Source organism: Tachypleus tridentatus, chromosome 6 (genome assembly GCF_004210375.1).
Source record: "Tachypleus tridentatus isolate NWPU-2018 chromosome 6, ASM421037v1, whole genome shotgun sequence".
In the NCBI taxonomy this organism is placed as follows: domain Eukaryota; kingdom Metazoa; phylum Arthropoda; class Merostomata; order Xiphosura; family Limulidae; genus Tachypleus; species Tachypleus tridentatus.
The window spans coordinates 52,159,535-52,180,318 of NC_134830.1; the positions used below are offsets into that span (position 1 = coordinate 52,159,535).

General features: G+C 32.0%; 1 protein-coding gene across 4 annotated transcripts in view; it reads right to left on the reverse strand.

The window, feature by feature from the left end:
- The window catches only part of LOC143252503 (uncharacterized), an 80,162-nt gene that overhangs the window by 31,207 nt on the left and 28,171 nt on the right, over positions 1-20,784 (reverse strand). For 3 of the 4 annotated variants that reach the window (XM_076504748.1, XM_076504746.1, XM_076504747.1), the window contains 7 exons: positions 20,451-20,655; positions 17,231-17,318; positions 14,785-14,902; positions 13,707-13,914; positions 11,272-11,359; positions 5,938-6,021; positions 4,838-4,983 (listed from right to left, as the gene is read on the reverse strand). In XM_076504748.1, the coding sequence (XP_076360863.1) occupies positions 4,838-4,983; positions 5,938-6,021; positions 11,272-11,359; positions 13,707-13,914; positions 14,785-14,902; positions 17,231-17,318; positions 20,451-20,655 (937 nt within the window). Of the gene's footprint in view, positions 1-4,837; positions 4,984-5,937; positions 6,022-11,059; positions 11,080-11,271; positions 11,360-13,706; positions 13,915-14,784; positions 14,903-17,230; positions 17,319-20,450; positions 20,656-20,784 lie in introns of all 4 variants that reach the window. The other variant, XR_013029016.1, reaches the window with a different exon arrangement.

The window sequence follows — 20,784 nt, forward strand, 5'->3', positions numbered from 1 at the left end:
GGTTTTGAGTTATGCGACGTTATGGCCACGTTCATAAAGTAAAGTAATAGAAGTTGTAAAAGACTTTCTGCTGTATAACTTTACTTATTATAACTCACCAGAATGACTAACGGTAAGTTCAAACATCAGCATAGTCACCTGAAGTTGACCATTCCAGTCCTGGTTTTGATTTATTTGATGTTATGGCCATTTTCCAATTTTATATCAAACTAGTTGACCTTCAAAAAGGAACCATAAAAACAAGGTCTAATTTATGAATTAAAAAATTAAATAATGTTAAATAGGCCAACAGCCTTTAAACAACTAAAAACATTTGTAAGATTGGACAGTGTTACCATTGCCAATGACGCTGTCCAACATTATGGGTAAACCTTGGGGCAAAACATGTCTAAAATGGTGCCGTCGCTGAGAGTCATAACGATAGCAAAACAGTAAAATGTGGTTTATTGTCACACCTGAGTGTCACACAGACAACACATTGATGCATCAGTCCCAGATAAAAGAAAATAATAAGTTAAAAACCTGTGACTAATGCATCGTCTTGTGAGGACAACTTCCTCTTTTTGATTCTTATGGAAACAAGATTCCCAAGGTTCAATAAAGGGTTTTATTTGGAAAAGCTTGTCTTTACGTTGCACACTACAAATCAACTGCCAACTGGCACAGAGCCGAGCCTTGAATACAGGACCATATTCCATGTATGGAACAGGCATAGCATTGATAGTACCAGAGCAGATGGACTTATCTGTGGTTTCAGTAAGCTTGTTCCCTCGAATACCTACATGGCCTGGTATCCAGAAAAACTGAATAGAAGTAGATATTAGAGAAATATGGGCCAGTTAGTTTTGAATATCAGTGAGAATAGGGTGAGAACTAATGTGAAGTTATTCCAGGGCTATCAGAGAGTAAGGGAATTGGTATAAATAGTACAGTTCATGTATTGCATAGCTTCTATGTGATCCAAGGCAAGAGAAATGGTGTATGATATAGCAGTGAATACAGAAGCTGTAGAGGAGATTCTATGTGCAACAACCAAATCATGGCAGAGCCCACACAGTCACCTGACTTCAAACCATATGTATAAATAAAATGTTTGGCAAATAGAAGGCAATACTTCCAATCAGGAGTGTCTGTCTTCTTCAGATGAATAAAAGAAGGGTCACATTTGGGGATAGTAATTAGCCATGGTGGGATGAGCTGATATGCAGATACTGCTATGTCATCCAAAGATAGACCCAATTCATCCAACTATATCTAGAGACAAAGGCTAAAGGGAACAGTGGCAGACCATCTATTATGAAAAAGTGTGGTCCACTTAGGAAGGAAAAATAACCCCATATGGTTTGCTGTGATAAAGATCAAAGTTTTGAAGCATACATAAGGACAGCTACAAATGATGAAGGTGCAGAAGTGGTTAATGGGACTCAGTGTACAAACTCTCGACTGCAAAAGTGTGGAAGGCCCCTATGCAAAGCTGAAGTCGCCAATGGTGAATAAAGTCCAACATTTTCCAGGCTGAAGTCCTGGGAAAGCCACAGGCCAGAGACCCATAGTCTAATTTTGATCAAATAAGGGCAAGATAGATTTTTATCATGGAACATCAATGGGATCCTTCACAGATTTAGGACAAGAGAGCACAATAGCATGGTGCCAAGCATAGGAAAAAACATTCTCCTGCCAGATTCAGTTAAAAACAATCAGAAGAACAGCAAGAGAGGAAGGAGAGAGAAGGTGCACCATCTTGTAATGAATATCATAAGGTCCAACTGATGTACTGCCAGACCAATGAAGTGCAAGTTTAGGTCCAACCAACGTAAGGAGGTGATTATAGTCAGAAACAATCAGCCTAAAAGGAAAGAGGTGGTCATTCTGCCCATGTTTTAATGAATAAGAAGATGGGGGATGAAACAGAAGTGCTAGATGCATGAGAAAAGCTTTTGCTGAGAGAATTGGCAATGCTTTGGCTATCAGCAACTTCCTGGCCATCAGAGAACAAGACTGAAAGGAGGGCAGAAGGATAGTGGCTACCAACCTTTCTACTTTTGTCCCATATTACTTTGGTACAGGTAGAAGAAATGCTAAAGGTGTATTTAATCCAAAATTCCTTCTGGCTTTGAAGTCTGATCTACTTAGCATGTGCATGGGCCTGCTGAAATGCAATGCAGTTTAATAGTATGGGATATCTACGAAAGGTATCCCAAGCCAGTTTATGAGCTTTTCTTTTCATGTGGCAAGCAGGATTCCACCAAGAATGAGAATATTGTGGAAAAATGTACTGAGGTTTTAGGAATACACTGAGTAACTGCATGAACAATACAGTCAGTTACTACTGACACATGGTCATCTATTGATGGCTTATACGCAATGGCAGGATCAAGTTCTGAGAGAGTGGTGAAAGAAGGTCAATTAGTCTCGTCCAACTTCCATCGAGACATGCAGGTTGGATGGCACTGACCATGGCCAGTCTCTCTCAAAATGATAGGAAAACGATCACTACCCACCCAGTGGATTACCATTGACACTTCAAGAAAAGTAAGTGAAAAGTGAAGGGAAGCAGATAGATAGATCTATAGCAGTAAAAGACTGACTAAGTGCATGAAAATAAGTATAAGAACCAGTACTGGAGAGACACTTTATGGTCCAAAAGCATATGCTCTATAGCACGACCCTTCTCATCAATACTAGCACCACCCCAAAGGGGATTACGTCCATTAAAATCCTCCAGTAGTAAAATGAAGGATGGTAACTGCTCAGTGAAAGCATCAAGGCCCGACTGATTATAGATCTCTTCAGAAGGCAGGTAGAGAAAACAAATAGTGATAGTACAACCCAAGGAAACAGATGGCTACAGCCTTCAAGAGTGTATCAAGTGACAAGGACAGGGTGGGCACACACTGATCAACCAGCAATGCCACCCCACTATGCACTCGTCCATCACATGACCTGTCATTTCCATACAAGGAAAAACTGTTGAAGGGTGACTGTATCAGCAGGTTTCAGAAACGTTTCCTGTATGGAGAGGCACACACAATGGTAAGAATCAATTTAATCTTTAATGCCATCTAAATTTGACCAAAATCCTCAATAGTTCCACTGGATCAAAGTGGCCATTCTTATTAATGTGGAGGAAAATGTGGCAGGGAGATTTTCTGCTTGCAACCATGTTTTTTTTCTTCATTGGACGAAGATCTATCAACCTCCATGGATCCTGCCCTGGGTCAGGTAGGCAGGTCTCTGTGGACAAAAAATCCAAACACCAGCATCAGATATAACGTCCACAACACCTGTTAAGAACATCCAGCACTAGTACTTGGTTGACCATAGCCCAAGTGGACCAACTGATTGACCATGGGAGGCTACCCCAAGGCCAAAGTGGTGTGTTAGGGTTGGACCCCTCAACCGTCAGGATCCTCTCATCCCCTTCATATGTCACAATGCATGGCAAGCATGTGGGTGGATGTTTAGATCCCAGAAAAGATAAATTGAAAGAACAGAACCTTTACTGGGAGGTTCCCTCATTAAGTACAAAAATCCACACCAAGGGGCAGTACATGTGACCTGTGTGTCAGTGCACAGTAATGCCTCTGGGTATAACCTTGCACATGGAACTATTCCTTATAGTAATAAACACACATGGTAATGACTGGTCACAAGTTTTTCATTCTTTCTTTTGAATATTTGTACAAAGTCATACAAGGTCTATATGCACTAAATATTCCTAATTTTCAACCGATACACTATAGAGAACGCAGCTAGTCAACATCATTCATTTATCAGTCTTTAGCAACTGTACTGTGATCAAATAATGAGATTTGTTTGTCACTCTTATAATGAACCCATGGCTCCAAACTTTGAATTGTTATTATTATTTTATATATACTATCTTGACGAGACCCATGAACTCCTGAATACACAATGTTCAGCTTGGTGACCACCTGATCACACTACAGCTCATCATGTTAAAGAAACTATATATCTTTTAGACACAGAGAATGAGATTAGAAAACTTCTACTTTTCCAGTTTGGTCAGGGTAGCTTAAGCAACTTTAATTGTTAAGAATATTACTTTTCAAAGAAGCCACATCTATAAAACTCTTTTTATTATTTTTTTATGTGCATTTGAAATGACTATGAATGGATTTCGATGTTTGCTCAGTGTGTGTGTGGCAAGTTTTTGTTAATCAAGCTTAATTTAATGGTACTTTAACCACTCAACTATATTTTGATAGCTATAAAGTTTGGCCCCATTTAGAAGTTTTCACTGACACCTGATTCTATTATTTCTCTCTCTCTCTCTCTCTCAGATGCAACTCCTATAGCTTCTTGACATTATTTTTTCAAACTGTTACTTTAATGGAATACTTACTTCAAAATCATATAACAAATGTATTATACACATATAATTCTTTCTTCTCTTGTTTAATACATATTTAGATACTTTAGGCTGTTTCTACTACCACATACCAAAGATGAACTAAGTAATTCAGTTTATCTTCCTAAAAATGTTTCAATACACATGTATCTTAAAGCTTGTTATTACTTTGTTACAAATAAATCAAATGTCTAAGAAAATCAATACTGAACTGTAACAATACTTAAAAATATAGGATTCCAGCTTCACAGTCGCATAATATATATATGTATGCATGATGCATTAACTGATGGAATACTTGGTATACAACTATTAGTAGATAGTTTTCAAAATGTGATGAAGTAAAACTCAACACAAAGGACAACATGAAAACAATTCTTAAATGGAAACGAAAAGTCAGTAGCTGATACAGAAAACAATCCATATTTGGAGCAAACAAACTGAAAGGAGAAAATATGATATTACCAATTGATTTGCAGTGACCGCTGATTGCTGCTAGCATTAACGAAGTTTGATTATACACATCAAAGGCATCAACTTTGGCTCCCTCTTGAAGCAAAAGCTGTAAGCAGAGCAGACTATCATGAAATGCTGCAACATGAAGTGGAGTTCTGTAGACAAGAGATAAAAGGCTTTATAGATTATTAACCGATTACAAGGAAAGGTCAAAATTATTATTGTAATTTCATCTTGCAGATTACACTACAGAATCAAACTGATTTCCAAAAAACTTTAATAAAATATATGAATAAAACAGACTTACTCTGCACTCATATCATCCAGTAAACCTTGTGTCAAATTCCTTTGTTGATAGCTATCTTACTATAACACTACTACTAATAACTTTTTCTTCATTTACACTCAGTAGTACAGAGTTCTCTCTGATTAAGTGCCATAGCTTAGCTCCCTTGGGGGAAGCTCAGTTAACAAAAGGTGATTTAGAAAAAGTTTGCTGGACTTTAGAAATATATCAGTTAAATACATGAAGAGAACTGAACCTTTGAAGGACAAGGAATACCTTTAGAACTAATACTTTGTAGGACATGGAATACCTTTACAACTAATACTTTGTAGAACAAGGAAAACATTTACAAATAATACTTTGTAGGACAAGAAAAACCTTTATACATTACATCTTTGTAGGACAAGGATTACCTTTACAACTAATAATTTGTAAGACATGAAATATATTTACAACTAAATCTTTGTAGGACAATAAATACATTTACATGTTTTCATGGAGATATTAAAATTACTTCAAGAACACATCTTGAACATTTTTACCATCATAAACTTAAAATCTTAGCATGAAAAATATTACCATTTACCCATATTTTAATTAATCCTACATTTCAACTTTACTTACCTAGAACTGCCACCCTTGTACACAAGAAAACAGATAATATTTCATACATACACATCAAAAAATAACTGAGTAACTAATTCTATAACAAGTAAAATAAGAACTGATGTATTATTCACACACTTTCCAATCTAGCCTTTATGTACAATACAGCACACATTGGTTGAGGTAGAGAAGTACAAAAGCATTAAGATAAACACACCTGCCTTTCTTGTCACGAAGGTGCACAATTTCTTTTCCAAAATGTCTCAACAAAAGTTCTGTACAAGTTTCACTCCCTTGAAAGCTGGGAAAATTTTCAAATTAAGTCAACAAGCAAGCATATAATCAAAACTAAGTTTATAAAAAACTAATCCAAACTTTACTAGTTTTTGAATAAAGTTTTACTGTTAAAAACATACTGCGTAAATGTGAAAGTTGAAACACATTTTACACTAAAAACAGCACTTAAAAAGGACTTTGACAACTAAGTTACAAAGTATAGTTTTATTGTAATACATCTGACTGTGTTTTTGCATACCATGTAAAATCTTCCTGTATTTTTATTTCACCTAATATTGTATTATGATCATAAAACCCTTGGATCCTTGAAACAACTGTTATTATTTATAAAATAAATATATAAAGGAATAATAATGAAGAAAAGTTAGCCTGAATGCTTAACAAGGAGCAAGGGAGAGAAAAAAAAAACATGTATGGGACTAAAGATTATGTACATACACACATATATACAAATCACATATTGCTGAAAAATTGACACCAGGTCATTCCATGTCAAATCATCCAGGCGGCTGCAGGTGACCCCCACAGAATGCCTTGAAAAATTCACATGTGCTCATCTACCCATATAATGACAAATTGCCAAAGATTAGATCAATATCTCTAATAGTTTCTGATTTACAGTCCTATAAATTAATCTCACAGAATTCAAAAATGGTCTCAAACCAAGTTTGTCTCTCTTAGGATTTTCATAGTGAGGCAGTAAAATCACCTAAAACCCCAAAATCGTAAAAAAAAACATTGGTTTATGTAATAAGCCATAGCTCTAAGACTTAATATTATACAAAGCTGATTTTTTTTTCTAATGTCCTATAACATATCAGTTGATAAATCAACAATTGTTGTAATTAAAAATCTATTAGATCTTCTGTAAAAATATTTAATTGCATGCAACTTTTTATGATTTAGCTAAAAATAGCCCTACTTCAGGCCACAGTTTGACCATGTCACCAGTTATTCAGCCTTTTCAGATTTTTACCATATATTCTTACATCTCTGAATATGATCTACAAAAAAATCAGGATGGTGTTCAAACTACTTTTTGAGTTATAATTTTTTAAAGTATCCTCTGACCATACATTTTCTATTTAAAAAAAATTCAGATGTGTTACTGTGTGCAAATATATCCACAAAATTTTGAAAAATACCTATGAGAATTTTATGAATGCCACTAAAATCTTCTAACCAGCCTTTCACAATGTTAAATAATAAAGTTGTAAGAAACAAGAAAGAATTAATTCATTTCTGAACAAGTTTATTGGCATAACTAGTTAGATCACATGGTAATGCAAATATACTGTGTATGCATTACAGTTATGCAGATATGGCTGAGTTTAAAATTCATAATATAATAAATACAAAGGTAAATCAGACATAAAAAGCACAGTGCTACAACAGGGGATAACTGAGAAAGATTATAGTCACACCAAACTGCAATAATTGTGACAATGAAATGTTTCAAAAACTGCTTTGGCAATAAATTAGCCTCAACAACATCAAATAAACAATGCTTTGTTCAGACAGCTTGAATAAATTTCTAAAATTCGTGTTTGATTATGTTGAGATTACTTTGACTTGGAACATAGTGGCAAGCACTACCGCCTTGCACAGTAGGTGCACTTAAAGAATATGTTGGAAAGGAATCCAGCTTCCATCTTTACATGACCTTGCAGGCCATGAGAACAGTTCGTTTCTTGATTTCTTCATGAATGACACCAACACATCGAAATGTTTATCTGATCTATCTTTTATGTTTCCCACATACCATTCATAATCGTATATGCTTGCCATACATTTCCCTGGCTGATAATTGTCATTGCTGTCATTAGACCCTATTTCAGCTGCTGTAGCATCACTTTCACTGCTACTACCAACAGTTACAACTGTGTACACATCATCATCTGATAGCCTTCTCATATACAATTTGTTGGTAGAATAAAGCTGTGATGTGACCTAACACCTGTCACAGTTTTGTATTTTCCATAGCGCTCAAGTAGATTAAACTTTACACAATTCTGCAGGATTGATTCCTGATTGACAAGAAAGAACTGAATACCCTGAATGTGGTCCTTTGCCCAATGGAACATATCAGAGACACTTAAAATTTGATAATTTATTATTTTTCACAACTTTGATTTTTTAAGATCATGTTCAGAGATGTAAGAATATATGGTAAAGGCTGATTAAAATATTTCAATTGGATTCATAAATTATTTCAAAATTTTACGGATACATTTGCACACAGTAACACACCTGAATTAAAGTTTTTTTTCAAGTAAACAACATATGGTCAGAGGATACTTTAAAAAATCATAACTCAAAAAGTAGGTTGAACACCATCCTGATTTTTTTGCAGATCATATTCAGAGATGTAAGAATATATGGTAAAAATCTGAAAAGGCTGAATAACTGGTGACACTGTAGCCTGAAGTAGGGCTATTTTTAGCTAAATAATAAAAAGTTGCATGCAACTAAATATTTTTACAGAAGATCTAATAGACTTTCAATTACAACAATTGCTTATTTATCAACTGATATGTTATAGGAAATTTGAAAAAATTCAGCTTTGTATCATATTAAGTCTTAAAGCTATGGCTTATTAAATAAACCAATGTTTTTTTACGATTTTGGGTTTTCAGGTGGTTTTACAGCCTCATTATGAAAATCCTAAGAGAGATAAACTTGGTTTGAGACCATTTTTGAATTCTGCGAGATTAATTCAGTCAGTGTAGCAAATTTCAACCATCTACCACCATTACTTTTGCAGCTTTAAGCAGCCAAAGTTGCCTGAAAATTAATTTGCCAAAAATAACAAAAAATTAATTAAATTTTACAGGGCTATAAATCAGAAACTATTAGAGATATTGATCTAATCTTTGGCAATTTGTCATTATATGGGTAGATGAGCACATGTGAATTTTTTCAAGGCATTCTGAGGGGGTCACCTGGAAAATTTTCCAAAATCTGGAAGACTTGACATGGAATGACTCCATTCTAACTTGTTCCATATGTGCATGTAACAACAATTTTCAGGGTTACCTTTAACATTTAATCAAACAACTTTTAGTATCAAATTTTAACATTATTTCAGTTTCTTTTAATGTAAAAGGAAGAACTTAAGAAAATTAAAATTTATATTTTTGTATGTCACATATGCAACCTGAGTTCTCCCCTTCAGATTTTGTAACTTGAGTGCTTTACAATTTAGTCGACAAGAAAAACTTTATGCATCTTGAATTAAGTTGTTTTTCCTAGCAGAAACTTTTTTAAAACTATTTACAGTTTAATTAGGTCCCATGGTAACAAATCTTGCCACACACTTTTGAAAGATATGTCTACTTGATTCTGTAAACTTACACATGACTAGTAAAACTATGGTTAATACAATGTTTTAACAATTATTTAACTGTCTGCAACTTGGTGAAAACAGCTAATTTTTACACAAGGTTGGTCAATGCCTGAATGTGTACACTTGTGTTATCCACACATGTTAACCTAACTTTTCATTAGTATTTTATTTAACCACAATCAAAAGAAAAACAAACATTAAAAACATAAAAGAAACAATGTACTGTTATTTAAATGTTCAAATAATGTATAAGCTATTAAAAACAAAAATTACTGATTAATTTTTTCCCTAAGATCCCAGTTTACCTTTATCTTTAAATTTTATTTGAAACATGCAATAAAAAAATGTATACGTACACACATCTTCATAGATACAAGATAGTTCTTCAGATATAGGATATAGAAATAAGAATAAAAATAAAATAAAACAAAACAAAGGTTATTAAAACACAGACACAATTATTACTTACGGGTTGCTACTGGAGTCACAATAGGCATGCATAGTGGAAGGAAAACACACAAATGAAGCAGTTAGTCCACATGCCATAATGAATGTAAATTTAATAATAATAAAAAAATAACTAAAATTTTGTTCACTTCCACCATCAAAAATAAAATATTTTAACAGGGAAACAATACGATTTTGAGTTACAGCTTTGAGTATCATGCTTTGAAATACATGCCCAAGTAAGCCATACAAAATGGGTTTGTTGAAAGTGACAATAAAACACCGATAGCTCTTATTCAGTTTCCAAATATAAAAATATACATTTCATAAAACATACTCTAAAAATGACATGATTTCATTAGTCTGATCTTTGCTTTCACAGCTGTCAAAATAACTTCTGTAATAACATTTGGTCACCAAGACCTGATCCAAGATATTCCAAAAATACTACAGAATTAGTACTTATTTAAAGAATAGCTTGTGTCATAATAGTTGTACTCTTTTTGCATAAGATATTTATTTACTTTGAGTGGCTGTTACCTTGATCACTGCATAAAGTCTAACGATACTTTTACTCTGTAGAAGTTAGACCAAAACTTGGTACAACTCACTTCTAAAATAAAACATGTTTTATCTGTCAAGTTAATTTTAGTTGTTTGGTGTAGAGCATAAAGCTACACAATGGGCTATATATGTACTCTGCCCACCATGGATATTGAAACCCAGTTTCTCATGGTATAAGTCTGCAGACTTGCTTTGAAAAACATTCTTCCCACAAGCATGCATTACTCCTATAACAAAATTGCAATATCCCAGACTGGTTAGGAGTCTTATAAACAAATATTTCAGGATGCATTCTGATGACACAAAGTAGAAGAAATACTAAAAATACATTACATATGCAAGATTTTTTTTTGGTGAAGCTTGTTGTTTGAAAAGAGCACAGTTACACGTAACACAGAACACATGGAAGGTTTTTTGAAGATAGCTACAGATAAAGCACAGAAAAATCCAATTTATGAACAAACATTTTAACTATATACTCTTCTATGTTACAATTATTTACTACAATAAATTAAATATGTGAAAAGCAGTTACACAAGTAACAGAGTGGGTAATACATAAACTGTATTCCTTTGTTACTCTGAGCAACAACACAAATAACAAGATGTATCAGGTTTGTAGTTTGGTATATAAGCAAACAGCTTTAAAATCACCATATATTTAACAATGACTAGTCACAACATACCTTTTGTTTTCCTCCCCCATCTAAAAATGATTATTATTCAAACATGTTAATATATATATTACAAAAAAATTTTTACTGAAAGTAGTAACAATTATTCTTAACATTTATAACACAAAGTTATTGACAACATTTTAAGTTAAAACTAGGAGAAAGAAAAAAAAACATTATATCATCCACATGTACAATTCAATAATCATCATAAGAAAACTTACACTGCACAGTGAAGCGGAGAAAATGTATTCCCGACAAACCTAGAACTCTTGCAGTGCTCAAGAAGAAGTTCTACGCAACTTTCATGGCCTACCAAAAAATTATATAATCAGGAGAAACAAACACAAAACACAAGTATGTATCACAAGAAGATGGAGAACCAACTCTAAAGAAACTTAAAACTACTGTTCCATGCTCAGTAATGAACAAGAAAAACCTATTAATACAATTCAGACTACAATATTTAAAAGACTTTACTCATGGATTATTAAAAACTTCCACTGTTAAACCTAATATTGATCACACTACAATTAGTGGAAAAGCTTAGTTCTCATGCTAAAAAGTGTCCACTAGACACATCTTAAATGCACTTGCCTTTTCATGATTTCAAAAGCAAACATTTAAGCTGTTACTACAAGTCTGTAAAATTAACAACGTATTAATATATATTAAGATACTCTATGATCAACGTTGTACAATATAGAGCTAAACATTTCATTTAAAAACTGAGCAGTTGTGAAGTACCCAAAGTAAACAAATGGTTTTCAACTACACATTTTCACATGGGTTAATGACATGCTTGTGATTGTGTTGCAAAACAGTGAACAAATGTTTCAACTAGCTTTTTCACAAGTTAAAATGTCACTTTAAAATAAATGCACACTTCAATTTTCTTATGAGCTAAGCTACAGACTTGCAGACATGCTCCAAAACATTAGTTGTAAAATGCAAACAAAAGGTGAATATTAACCCTTTCGCAAGGGGCTTAGTATGATATACGAGTTCATATACATTTGCACATTACTTAATTATAATTTTTGATGTGATACATGTATCTTCACAATATGTGGTTGACTTTTAGTACAGAGTACAAGTTTTCTGTACACAAAAATCAGATTTTATAATGAAGAATTTTTATTAAAAATTTGTTTGTAAAAATATGAAGTCTGTTTTGTTACTAGTCCAAGTGGGAAATGATTCCATGTTATGATTAAAAAATATATTCTTTGTCCCATAAATCTCAAATATTTGTGTAATCTCTGAAACATCCTAGACACATTTCAAAGATTTGTTTTCAGCAAGACTTTATATTTTGTCTTCTATTTTCGCTACCATAATTTTGTGGGATCCATCAACTTTCCAACCGAGTAGCATTAAAAAAAAAAGAAGCTTTTTTTTGGGCTAGAGTGACTAGAGATTATAACACAAATATACAAATATTTAGTCACTTAAGTCTTATAACATTATATAAATAAATATTTTTTATAATGTTGACTTTCCAAATGTAGCTTGGCAAACATTACATAACATACACTGCTGCAGTGCATGTGTACTCAAGCTACCATATCCAATAACATAAAACTGCATTTAGTCTTTGTAAAGTAACCATATCTTGACTGCATTTTAGTAGACTAGTATTTTGTAATATATAGTCACATTTCAATTATTATACATTATGTATGTTTATAGATTATTACTATTTAGACAAGTTATTAAACATTTTTTATAAAAATACAGAATAATAAATAAAGAAGTAGCAGCACACAATTACATTTTCTAGCTATGACCTTTGAACTTGGTTGCTGCCGACCATAGGCTGCTAAACCTTTTAAAATTTTGCACACAAAGGAATACGAAAATATATTTTTAGGCTTTACATATACAGTCAAATGAAAAAAAACTCAAATTACTATATTGGTACCATGGAATTCCATTATAATATATGAAGCTTAATTGTTGTATTTAGGTCTAAAAACAAAATGAAACTTGGAGCAGACTACAGACACAACCTACCTCCTTGAGATCTTGGTTCAAAAGAATGTGGCAGCCTTTTAACAATGCTTCTTAACAATGATTAAACCAATCTAGTAATGAAAGCTGTCCCAACAATCATACTTTACCTGCTTCTTAAAAATGATTAAACCTAATCTGGCAATAAAAACTCTCCCAACAATCATACTTTACCTGCTTTGTAACAATGACTAAACCCAATCTAGTAGTGAAGGCTGTCCCAACAATGATACTTTACCTGCTTCATAACAATGATTAAACCTAATATGGTAGTGAAGGCTGTCCCAACAATCATGGTCCAACCTGCTTCTTAACAATGATTAAAACCCATTTAGAAGTAAAAACTATTTATTATCTCTTTTTTAAAGATATGAAAGTCAATTAAGTATAGACAAATAATGCATGGAGGGGAAGTATGAGTAAGAACACAAAACAAATTTTCTTGAAACTCTATTGATGTCTGTAGACACACAACTCTTCATTCAGTATACAACAAATAAAGTATATATATTCCTATAACAGTATACATCACTGTAGAAAGTAACAAAAACACTTTCAACAAAGAGAGCTGCCACCTGTTATTGTAAATATTGATAAATTTACCTTGTTCAGTGAAGTAAGGACAAAAGAAATGTCTGTAACTTACCCCCGTAACATGCCCAGTGAAGAGGGGTGAAACTCATTTTGTCCAACAGCCCATTAGTTGGGTGAGATTGCAAAAGAGCTCTAAGAACTCCAACATTACCACATGCAGCTGAAAGGTGAAAAGGTGTTTTCCCAAGGATATCTCTGTGTCCACCAAAAGCACCATGCTGAATTAATGCATTTACACATTCTTCATGTCCAGTAACTGCCTAAATATAAAATAGTTTTTTATGTATTAAATGACAGCTCAGTTGGAGGCTCTTCATAATCACCAAACAACCTTAACTCAAAGATGACATTTTTATAAATACCAAACAATTTCAACTCAGAGACAAAACATTTTTATAACTATCAAACAATCTTGATTCAAAGAAGAGATATTTTCATAAATATCAAACAACCTTGACTCAAAGATGAAACATTTTATAAATACTGAACAACCTTGATTCAAAGGTGAGACATCTTCTGAACTACTTATTATAACTTCTCTTTCATAACATTGAAGTGTCAAAGTACATCATAGCACCCTTTACAATGTAGGGGATTTTTAGAAGCACTGTGTGTAACATCTCTTAAAGATTATTGATGAAAATATATATTGAAATGAATGTTTTCCTATATTTACACCAAATGCTTATTTCATAAATATCACTAAATTACCCTGCATGTAAGAGGATACATAAAATATTCATGTAATGCTAAGCAAACAAAGGTGATATATATATTCCACTCAAAATGGAATTACTACATTTTACCTGTTACTGTCATGAAGTTTCTAATCTACCACATATCAATTTTGTTAAATCCCTATTCTTTTCATATTAATCAAGGTAAGAAACATACCTTTGATAAAATCAAGCATGGTACACTTAATATTATAAACTGCTCTTACTATGATAATATCTGAACTACATCATATAGAAAATTACAAAAAAACATTAAAAATACTATGACAATTTGTTACCATAATATGTTCAAAAAACAATATATCTGTACCACATAATGGCAAGAGAAAGTTAAGCTACTTTTATGAGAAAAAAGGAATTACCCTATTTTTCACTTAAAAAAGTAAGACTCACCCCTCGAAATAATGCAGTTCGTATGTTTGTGTCTACAGCAGAGACTGATGCTCCGTGTCTAAGGAGCAACATTATACACTCTGTATGACCATGAAGAGCAGCCTGCATCAGTGGAGTTCTACAAAACAGATTTCCAGTTTAAATTTGGGGTAAATAACTATTATTTACAACTAAATATACTCGTATTTTGGGTTCTGAAGAGTTTATGTTAAAATAAGTTAACCATTCTATGTTACTTTTCATAAACAAAAAACACTTTTATTATCATAGTACATATTCTCTCTTCAATAATTCTTAATGCTTAAATTCTGGTTCTTTAGTTGAAAGTTCATCAGAGAAAATAATAGATTGCATAAAACTAAGATTCTCCATCTTTAAGGTAGTTCAACTTATTACAACCAAACAAATGTAAACTAATAGCTTGCTTTTCATAGAGGTTTTACAGAGCAAATATGTTTATATATATTTGTAATAGATAATAAAATAAGAGAAAAGTACTAGTGCATTCAGTGAACTGTGCACTTTGTATTTTTTATAATCTTTTATGATAGTTATATAAAATATCCATGCATTTACACCCACAGACAAAATATATCAAAATAATCTTGGAGCCTCAACCCATTATAACAATTCACATATCATCACATCCTATCATGCTCTATCAGATTTCTCTGCTTTTTGACATTACTTTTACAGTATAGTCTCTACTGCAAAAGGCCCTATTTTTTGAGGCTAATGTGTCCAAAGCACATCATTCTCCCTTTCTGCTTTCCATAACCAATCTAATATATAAGGATTGATGGTTTCTCAAAACTCATTTCAGCAGGCTGGTTGTTGTACAGAAATCCAAAAACAACTTTACCCATATGAATTCACATTGAATAATAAGAATAACCATTTTATTCAGCAAGTGATTCAGATATACAAAAATTAAAGAGTTATTTTGAGGAAAACACTTGTTTATTTTCCATATTGCTGCCTAAGGCATTTGGACAACTTTTGTCAGTACACTGAATGGCATATTCTCACCTGTTACAAGATACCACAATTTGAGTACAACTTGTTTCAGGTGTATTTTCTGGATGGTTTTGTTACATCATGTTGAAACATATTCCTTTTATTTTCTAATATTGATAAGTACAAATGATATCCCAATCTTGAAAATTATAAATTCCTCACCCGAGCATATCTTTATTATTTGAGTGCATGGATATTTTAGATTGTAAAATTTATATATTTCTCTCAAGTGATCAACTCTCGACGATATTATTCTACTTACAAAATGTCAAACAATGTATTCTGATACATGTCATTTTAGCATTGCTGTCATGTGACTTTTGGTTTGCAAATTTTTAGTAATTTTCATATAACATACTCGTCTCTCAGTATACATGTCACGACCTTTTACAGCATTGCATTCAAAATTTAATTCAATTTCAACTCTTTTACAGAAGTTTGGTCTTTTTCACCAACTTTGTACCTACCAAAAAGTATCCACACTATAATGTTCTACATCATACATGTATCTTTACAAAGTTTAGGAAGCTTTTAATAAAACAATTTAGTACAGATTTAAAATCTTTTGTTGCTTAAAAAACTTTAAAAATACTTCCTTTTGTCTTAGAATGTAAGCTAATTTTACTATTCATTAGAATGTTTTATTTTATTCACAACTAATCAAGAGTCAACTTGTTTGGTTTCATTAAAAAATTTCTTCTCATATCATTTTACTAAATAAAGCACTTACCATTCACAGCTACACATTCACTGTTACAGTGGTCAGGCTTTCTGTAACTATTTACACCAGTAGTATTGCATGACAAAGATATTTGTTTCTAATAAACATATTCTGTTTTCAATAAATTACACATTCCTTTATTTCTTTGTGTTGTCTGAATATGACTAACATAATAATAACATTCAAAAAGTAAGGATAAGAGTAAATGGATAATTTTCCATCATACGCTATACCTGCTAAACATAACTAAGCCTACAAAATATCCCATCGTAGAAGAAAACTTTTGTAGCTTTTAAAGAGATATAACAAAAAAATATTTTCAGGAATAAAAGAGTGTCAACATAAGCTAAAAATAAAAATAAAAGTCCAAGATTTTGATTTCATTCCCAAGTGTTGTAAATTTAAAATTAGAATCCTTCAAATTACCCTTATGGGAGTTTCAGACAGCCACTGGTAAAATCATGTTTTATTTTTCAATTACCAGATAAGTTATTTTGTCACACAAGGCTACCAGTGCTATTACTGATATAAAATAAAATGTTAAAGCAAATAACATCACTAGTCTTTAACTGTTAACACAAGTCACTATGTTACTAACAAAGGTTCATTATTGATCTGTGTTTGAGTAAAATATTTTTTCATGATATTTTCACACCCATCCAATGGGCCCTCACTTATAACACCTAAAACGTTAAATTAGCTACAAACCTTGCATATCTGTCTACAGCATCAACAACCTCATGGGCATTGTTATGTTCAAGAAGAAGTCGTAGACACTCTTTTTGTCCTTGAGATGCTAAAAAATAATACCAAATAAGCCACTACATGTTCACATTGTGTGTATACATTAGAAAATATATCCATTAAAACAATTTAGTGACTCGTATTACTTCACTTTCCCTAGATCAGGTGTTAATTACTGCTCACTATTAATTAGCAAGTTAGCATTCTGTTTTTTGCTTCTCTTCAGATTTCTTTTAGCTTTTATCATTGAAACTATTTCAATATTAATAGTATAATTCTGAAAAAAAATTTACAATTAATAATCTACAGTCTTTTAAGCTGATGGAGCACAAATTAAACCAAGAGCACATCATGTGGTAGGTATTACCTAAACTGTTGCCTTGAAAAGCTGTTCAACAACTCACATGAATGTTGCTTGGTTGTCAAGAACATTGCCATGTATGCATAAAAACTGTAGCAGGACTTTTCACCAATACTTTGTTACAGCACAGTTATAACAGGCAAATTAGTTTAGGCCTAATCACAAAATGTTTGCTCAAATCTTGTGGAATAAATGTGGATATATCCTATGGCACAAGATTTCAGTTAGTCATAGAAGAAAAAATGCAGTCTTAATACAAAACAAAAAAGGCAATAACAATACTAAAAACATAAAAAGAGAAGCTTTGAGGAACACTACAAGACATGGAGTATAACTGAGGATGACAATACCAAAAACCTCACCAGAATTCTAGGTAAATTTTATAAAGTTAGACATATTCATATTTTATACATATGTTGTAATTTGTATACCCAAGTGATGGTACAATCCTTAACTAATTCTCTCTATGTGGTCTTGGTCTCTCTGATTGACAATGTAATCTCTTCGTACTTGTATAGTCTTTTTATAGTATAGTGTATATTTTCACAAAATTTGGCATTCTTTCAGTTCACATTACAAGTCTTTCACATACAAAACATTTCTACACGAAATACTTAATATTTGTTTTGAATAATCTATGTGAAAAGTAATTTTCATACTAAAATTAAACATAATTTTCTGCATACCAAAAATTTCCTTTGTGTAATCCCTAAAACATTTTAAATGCATTTGAAACGTTTTTTTTTCCAGTAAAACTTTATATTTTGTTATTTTCTAAATCCTATCTTAAAATGAAATCAGTCAATTTGATTGATATCGTAACCACAAAAAGTTTTCCTTTCTGTAATGATTTTGAATCGTAACATGAAACTGTTGGTTTATCGTAAGGAGCTCTAAGCTCATAATAGCATACATCTATTTATAATTAAATTTAATTTTTTTAATGCCTTTGAACTGTTTTCTAACCATTAGATGCACTCACTATTAGAAGCTGTAAATCACTCAGGGCATGTGCAGCTCATGTTACACCATCAAGTTACATAATCTATGAGCTACTATAAGCTGCTCATGTGTGTGCCTTGTAAAACATTTTTATCATATTTATTTTACTTAATTTAGAAATATTCCTTTCTTTACATTTTAGTTACTTTTATAATTACACTTAAAGAATATACATTAAAAATATGAAATAAAATACTTAACCAATCATCTTTTTTCTTCCACTTAATTGCTAAAAAGAGTTAACCCTAATCTTAAATATTAATCATAGTACTGAACTTAAATTTTATTTAATTAAATAATGCACCAAATAATATAGACTAACAACATGCAAAAGATAGACACATTCCCTTAACTCTCAAAATGTTTCTGGCTTTCTAATTATGCAACAAGAGTTGTTAACTTTCTCACAATAATGATGTTAATATTCTGAACAAAATTGAAATTTCACTGTTTATAACATAACATTAAGTAATAAATCATTTAAAAGAGGAAAAACCTTGATTTTCTATTGGCTACAGGTAATGTATGATTAAATTTAAGAGAGAACTATTAATAAATTCTGAGAGTGTGGGGTTCGATTTTATAACCGATAGCTCTGTAACCAAACAAAATTGAAAATTATAATAAATGTGGTTTGAGCAGTCATTCTATAGAGAGTAATTTATGTTTAATTTTCAAGAAATTGTGGATAGAATAAGGATGATGACACACTAAGAGGAAATGTCACACTAAGGGAAATTTTTTACATATTACCTTGTAGAGTTAAGAACTTAAAACTTATATACTATTAAAAATATGGATTATTAGTTAAGATTTTATGCCATGCTAACTGTATAGCATAAATAAACAGCAGTTTAAATTTAATAAAATTTTGAATGTAAAACATTATGTCATGTATAATAAAAAATACCTGTGGCTATAAGGTTAAATTTAGTATTTATCACAAAAGTATTATCACCATCTATAAAATGGGCATATACCCCTTAGTTAGCACGTTACCAGTAGAGACATATACAAAGGAACAGATCTATTGATTAAAACTGCACATAATGAAACAGTGAAACATCAATAATAATGAAAATGTTTTTTAGAATTGTACACATAGACCCATCGATCTAGCCTGACTACACTGTATGACAGCATTAATTAATCATATTTTGTAAAATTAAAAAGAGAAATGGAGAATGAGGTAGAATAAAACAATTCTTAAATGGTATTTTTTTAGCTGGAAATAAATCACTTGTTCCGTATGGGAGTAAAACTGGCCTCATAACCAGTCGATATTTATTACTGTTACACTCACATACTGTTATAATGTAGCATACCATGCTGTTATTAAGTATGTCGTTATTGTTAGAACTGTGTGTTGAAATGAGGCAGATAAACATTACTATTTGATGAACAATATGGATGTATGGATGGTATGAATGAAATAAACTAATTAATTTAAGCTATTTGGTAAGTTTTTGGTAGAAAACGTTTAGGTAGTAATCAGCAAAAATGTATAAGAAATTACTATGTAACTTGAAAGTGTTTAGATGTTATTACTGCTTAGACTCAACACAGAGAAGACTCTTTGTTTGTCACTGAAACACAATGTAGTTAAAATAATGATCCTCATTCAAATCAGGTCTGTTTCAGAATAGCATGTACACCTTTTATTAATACTCAAAATTTTCATATAGTTTTTACAATTCAAATGTTTTTCATTTTTAATTACATTTTACCACTAAACAAACCCTGACAAATATGATTCACAAATAATTTTAATATACAGAAAGTAGTCATTGTCCAGTCAAATAGTGAACATTTCAGAAATACCTGCTGCATGAACAGGAGTGCGACCTGTGATTTGATCGTGGACTAGAACACTGGCTCCTGCAGACAACAAAACTCGGACGCAATCAAAGTGCCCTTGGAAAGCAGCTAGATCTAAAGCTGTACGACCTCGAGTATCCACCACGTCAATCAGTTCTAGAAAGTGATTTGTCAGCAGACTAAGGCAAGTGGGATGCCCATTGTACGCCTGATTAGAAACAAAAAAAAATCTTTAACCCCAGTAATTGATGACATGTATTAAAAATACTTGCAAGTTAACTAAAAAATTCATGATAAGTAACAATACATTTGAGTAAATGATTCCAAAATATTTAAA